We start from the raw sequence: 6,702 nt of genomic DNA, 5'->3' as shown, positions 1-6,702 counted from the left end.
TGATATCATTGTCTCTTTCCTCAACTATCCTCTCTCCTAAGCTAATCTCTCCTCATCTACTCCTCTCTCCTCAGATACCCCTCTCTCCTCAGATACCCCTCTCTCCTCAGATACCCCTCTCTCCTCAGATACCCTCTCTCCTCAGATACCCTCTCTCCTCAGCTATCCTCTCTCCTCAGCTACCCCTCTCTCCTCAGCTAATCTCTCCTCAGCTATCCTCTCTCCTCAGCTACCCCTCTCTCCTCAACTATCCTCTTTCCTCCGCTATCCTCTCTCTCCTCAGCTGGCCTCTCTCCACAGCTATCCTCTTTCCTCAGCTAGTCTCTCTGCACAGCAAGCTTCTCTTTCCTCAACTATCCTCTCTCCTCAGCTACCCCTCTCTCCTCAGCTATCCTCTCTCCTCAGCTACACCTCTCCTCAGCTACCCTCTCTCCTCAGCTACCCTCTCTCCACAGCTACACCTCTCCTCAGCTACCCTCTCTCCTCAGCTACACCTCTCCTCAGCTACCCTCTCTCCTCAGCTACCCTCTCTCCACAGCTATCCTCACCTCAGCTATCCTCTACAACTACAAGCAGATCTGTGCACCTTCCTTCCACTAGCTCCCTCCATTGAAAGGTGTGAAGACACAGTCCACAAGTAAACTTAATATACAGAGCAATTTGTTATAGCACATTAGTATACTAGAGTATTATTTCACATACAGCACAGTATAACAGGGCAGGGATATCGGACAGCCAGATACATAAGAATGTCCCAGACAATTGGGGGGGGGGGGGATATCTGTTCTTAGGAGCCGAGGTGTCTTCGTATTGTGACTAACAATGGATACCTGGGGAAATATATTTATATATAAAAAATATTGCACTGAATAAAGGGTGGAGATGAGTTTAGTATATGTAATTAGTACATGGAAATGTGATTCACAGAGCAGCGTAAATGAATGGTGCCACTTGACAGAATGTGGAACGGCCTACATTACCAGCTGCTACTGTGGAAATTTTTAGCACAAGCAGGTAATCACTTCTTCATTTCCATTCTAACCTTTTTATTACAGTGTAAAACGGGACATGCTCCCCCTGGTGGAATCTTTGTGTCAGGACGTAGAGTATGAAGTCCGCTCTTGCATGTGTCGCCAGCTGGAGTTTATTGCTCAAGGCATAGGGTAAGTATACCATCTCCTGTTACCAGTATTACATGGAGTACAGCCACTTCCTCCATCTGTCCACTTGTCCTAATTTTATATTAGATGGTTATTGTGTGACCCCATACCTGGCCCATTCACAGAGCGAGCGCAGTCTGTCTGCTGTGCAGTAGCAATATAGTCATTTATCCACCAAGGGTCGCAATGTTCTATTATAATTCATAAACAATCAGATATGCAAAAATGGAGACACTTTTTCTTCACGGTTTATAGTTCTGAATTTTCATGCAATATTTCTATGAGTTTGGAACTTTCTCATGAATGCTAATTCAATGCCATCCATATTTATCAGCCTCCATTCGTATGCAGAGAGTGTAGCACAGTCTTTGTAGATGAAGTGGTTGACACCCAGGGAACGTTAGATGTGTCCAGCGAGAGCAGTAATGTCTCCTACACCTCAATACTCTTTATGTCTATAGAGGTCTCTGTCATTAAAGTGAACAAGATGAATGTAGTACAAACTTACCAGTACTCGGGGTTTGACTTGAGTTACAGATACTATGGGATTCTATTGAACGGGCTCATCTACAACCACGTTTTCTAATCCACGTCTCAAGTCAGCAATTTATTCTAAAGCAAACAAACTGGCCATCCCAATATCTGCATCTATGGGCACTGATATGCTGGCCACACGCTGCAATATCGCAGCCAGTCTTTGGCCATTCATTATCCGTTGGTAGTCACTTCATAGACTGCCCAAAGCCTGACACAAATTTATCCGATAGTATAACACCGATAGTGATCTTACCTACATTGTCTTCATATCGACTGCTTGTAATACATTCTTGAAACAATGGCGGCGAATCAACATGCCGTCCTGGTAAAATGACGTTATAAAAATAGCGACACTGAGATTGTTGGTATTAAGGTGGTCATTTAAGGAAGTGCCAAGTGCCCTATGTTTTTTTAATAAACATTCACCACAGTTGTTTGTGTTGGGTTTTGAGTACTCGGCATTTAGTACCCAATCCTCATCATCAGCTATTTATATAGCGCCACTAATTCTGCAGCGCTGTACAGAGAACTCACTCACATCAGTCCTGCCCATTGGGGCTTACTGTTTAGATTCCCTAACACACACACACACACACAGACACAAAGACTAGGGTCAATTTTGATAGCAGCCAATTAACCTACTAGTATGTTTTTGAAGTGTGGGAGGAAACCGGAGCACCCGGAGGAACCCACGCAAACACGGGGAGAACATACAAACTCCACACAGCTAAGGCCATGGTCGGGAATTGAACTCATGACCCCAGTGCTGTGAGGCAGAAGTGCTAACCACTTAGCCACCGTGGTGTCCTATGCATAAATTTGTGTTACTTGATAATAATACAGTAGAAATGAGTTGGATCATTATGAACTTGGAAAATGTCTTTGGACAATGACTGTAAATCTGCGCTATTGCTCTGTGTTTGCCGGCATCGTTAGACTTCACTTACAGTCCCCAGTTATTTTGGAAGTGATTCGGCCGCTGGGATCTTGTCCTGTCGCCGGCGCTCACTCTGAGCGTCAGGATTGGCCATTTTTGTCCATTTTCAGAGTTTGAGTTTAATTGTATCTGCAGGTAAAACCAAACCAATTATATTCTATAAATATCTTCTGTATGATCCCGTGGTGCTGATCTATCTCTACTTCCATCTCTTTGGTCTAATTCTAGAAAGACTTATGTTAAGATAGAACACAATAGAATAAATTACATCATCTTCAATTTATAATCTTCTTTTTGACCCTAAACATAAGTAGGATTTACATCCCCTTCAGTTGTCTTCTAAAGTTATCTTTAAATCTTGTAAAGATACATTTTTATCTTTAGTTATCTTAAAGTTATTATTTTAATAAAATGTGTAGGTAAAGAAAAAGACTATAAAACGGTTGCTCTACCCTTCGTCATTTGTCCTCTTCAGCTGATTAGCAGAGGTCACCCCTCAGGCAGGGCTCTCCCACACCAGGGGTTACCCTGCTGGAGCGTGTGTCACTAGCCAACACAGGCTGCGATCTGAGTCCTAGAATACCTGCATGCTGTCCTGGGACGACCTCAAATTCTTATTACTCAACCGTTGGGCATCCTGAAAATGTGTGTGTCTGTAATGTAATCAAATGTATATGATCCCTTTAGTTGACTAAAATGAAGGGCAAATGTGTCATGAGCAAGTGGCAAGACCAAGCAAATATTTGTCATACTAGCTTGCCCACTAGGAGGCGCTGTTCCAATGCAAACTCCTCTCAGCTGAGAAATAGCTCAGCAGTTTTGGAACCTCAGTCATGATCATCATCATCAACATTTATTTATATAGCACCAGCTAATTCTGTAGCGCTGTACAATTGGGATGTAAATAATACTCAATATTTAGAGAACAAATTCTACCCAGCTTTTAAACAACTATCTTGATGTAAGTCATTTACCAAGAGGGAAAAATTGGGGCCTTCAGTGAAATTTTTTTTGCATCATAAACTTACTTTTGTGTGATGCTGTTGGAGTGCAGGAATTTACAGGCCGTGATGGGCCTCACAGTGAAGGCAGGGGGCGCTGGAGAGCCAACACGGGCCCTGGGTTAAAGGACCACGTTTAGAGTTTAGCCAACGCTGCAGAACGGGCCCTGGTTGTAGTAGCTCCTTCCAGCTGCTCTTATTTTAATACGGGAACAGGCATTTTTAGGCACATTTCTACCAATGCAGTAAAACATTAAAATGCACAGTGGTGACACAGGATATAATGACAGTCCTCATGTCGCCTTAGTCTGATGATAATTGGATGAGCCTCAAACAAGTCGTATTTCTTGGAGAAAAATGAAAAGGAGGTGTCCTAAGTAGAGGACTTTGAAGTGTCTGTTTCCTATTCTTTCCATGCACACAGCTGCCCACACAGTCCTGCAAGGTCGTACAGTTATCTAGTTACTAATAACAGAATATTAGTCTATCTATGTGTGTGTTAGGTAGACAGATCGGTGACTTTGTACATCATCATCATCATCATCATTTCTTTATATAGGGCCACTGATTCCGCAGCACTGTACATAGAACTCACATCAGTCCCTGCCCCATTGGAGCTTACAGTCTAAATTCCCTAACATACACACACAGACAGACAGACAGACAAAGAGAGACTAGGGTCAATTTGTTAGCAGCCAGTTAACCTACCTGTATGTTTTTGGAGTGTGGGAGGAAACCGGAGCACCCAGGGGAAACCCACGCAAACACAGGGAGAACATACAAACTCCACACAGATAAGGCCATGGTTGGGAATCGAACTCATGAACCCATAGCTGTGAGGCAGAAGTGCTAACCACTAAGTATCATAGGACACATTTTCATCCCCGTTAGTAAATGATCCTAGTGATACAACCATCGTCTTTAAAGACAGATGAATTCTGCCACTGAGTTATTAGCCGTCACCGATGTCACTGGCAGCTGTGCTTTTCTGAGCAGCTATATATTATCTTATGCAGAAATGAACTTCCTAAGGCAAACTCTTTGCACTACTTTTTTTAATTAATGTAATCTCTTGTGGAATGAACGTGCTTAAGTATTCATTAAAGGAACGGATGACTTTAGAAAGTATTAAGACTTATCAGTTTTTTAATTAGGCCATACCCACAATGCAGTGGTAAAGCTAAGAAATAAAAATTGGGGACGTGACGCTGCTCTGCTGGAATGGAACAAAACGGGGGAACATGTACGTGATCTGGTGCACAGGAAGGAGATGGTGTTGCCCATAGCAACCAATCTGGTGTTAACTGTTCTTTTTCCCCGTACAGTGTAGAAAAATGAAAGGGTGGTTTGGTTGCTATGGTTACCACCACCTTCTCCCAGAGCACCAGTTTCCTATATTATTGTAATATATAATGTAATGTTATATTGCCGGCTCGTTGTGGAGTGTTTTATCACCGACTGCTACATAATTGTATGCTCATTTGGACCAAATTTCTGTATAACCTCCGTTCATGATCAGTTTTACTTTTTATATATCTCTTATTTCGTCATATTGATACATTGTGTGATCTGACCCATTGGGAGTTATGACCATGAAGCTGAAACATTCAATGAGCCTATAATGACTCTAACACTGGTTTTATTGTCTTCAGTTCCCCTGGTATGAAAATACAATTTCCCATTAATGACTGTAATAAATTCTGCCCCTATGGAGTACAGTTACTATCCTGCAGCCTGTATGTACTGCGTGGGGGCTGATGTTTCTTTCATTGATAAGGTCTGCAGGGCAAGTTGCATGTGAGAGATCAGACCCCCCCCCCCCCCAGTGGACTCATGTGCAGCTTGTTCCGTGATCCTAGAAAATACATCTCTGTAAAACACACAAAGAATTAATCCTGGGCGTTAATTCAGAATCCTGCAGTAAACGTGGGGGTGTACTCACGTCCCTGCAGCCCACACATGGTGGGCTGTGTATTTGCAGATATGGAGGGGGAGGAGTTGCCTTGACCCGGTAGTGACACAAAGGAACAACAGGACACATACAAAGAGACAGACCCCACTTCCCTGGGAGAATATCCATTCATCTGTGTGGCTTAATGCTGTGGGATGAGTCATTGCTTAGTGCCTCTTAATAGCTCAGAAGAAATGATTGCACTTGTCGTCTGTGTGGGATTTATACTGTGTCACTTACCCTGTACATGACTATGTGATTCACCTTTATCTTATTGCAGTGGCCCTGGCCCCCGTCAGCAGATGGCCTGTACCCCCCTAGTAGCACCTGCTACTGATTGTCCAACATTTCCATGTAAATAGGGACGGGGTGTGTTCAAGTGATCTCCAATTTGCCATCAAAACTTTTCTTTTTTAAAATGCAAAAAATGACAAAACAGAACCAGATATTGTTAGGGTTTAAGTATACAGTGAATCTCAATCTGTCTCTACAGACAACAGTTTCTTAATTTTACTGCCCCAACCCCCCCTCTTCCCTCAGAAATGATTAAGATTTATCCACAAAATACTGAGTTCAAGAAAATGTCTTTGTAAGAATCCTTTCTTCTGCCCGGTAGTAGCACGGCGTGTTACAGACATGACATGAAGCACGGCGTGTTACAGACATGACATGAAGCACGGCGTGTTACACACATGACATGAAGCACGGCGTGTTACACACATGACATGAAGCACGGCGTGTTACAGACATGACATGAAGCACGGCGTGTTACAGACATGACATGAAGCACGGCGTGTTACAGACATGACATGAAGCACGGCGTGTTACAGACATGACATGAAGCACGGCGTGTTACAGACATGACATGAAGCACGGCGTGTTACAGACATGACATGAAGCACGGCGTGTTACAGACATGACATGAAGCACGGCGTGTTACAGACATGACATGAAGCACGGCGTGTTACAGACATGACATGAAGCACGGCGTGTTACAGACATGACATGAAGCACGGCGTGTTACAGACATGACATGAAGCACGGAGTGTTACAGACATGACATGAAGCACGGCGTGTTACAGACATGACATGAAGCACGGCGTGTTACAGACATGA

At 43.4% G+C, this 6,702-nt stretch overlaps 1 protein-coding gene across 1 annotated transcript in view; it reads left to right on the top strand.

Moving 5' to 3' along the window:
- PPP4R4 (protein phosphatase 4 regulatory subunit 4) overlaps positions 1-6,702 on the top strand; it is a 96,949-nt gene that overhangs the window by 66,987 nt on the left and 23,260 nt on the right. The window contains exon 7 of the mRNA XM_075192541.1: positions 1,056-1,163. Coding sequence (XP_075048642.1) covers positions 1,056-1,163 — 108 coding nt within the window. The remainder of the gene's footprint in view (positions 1-1,055; positions 1,164-6,702) is intronic.

Source organism: Mixophyes fleayi, chromosome 12 (genome assembly GCF_038048845.1).
Source record: "Mixophyes fleayi isolate aMixFle1 chromosome 12, aMixFle1.hap1, whole genome shotgun sequence".
NCBI lineage: Eukaryota > Metazoa > Chordata > Amphibia > Anura > Limnodynastidae > Mixophyes > Mixophyes fleayi.
The sequence above is the reverse complement of the archived record's forward strand: the minus strand, read 5'-3'. Positions and strand labels throughout refer to the sequence as shown.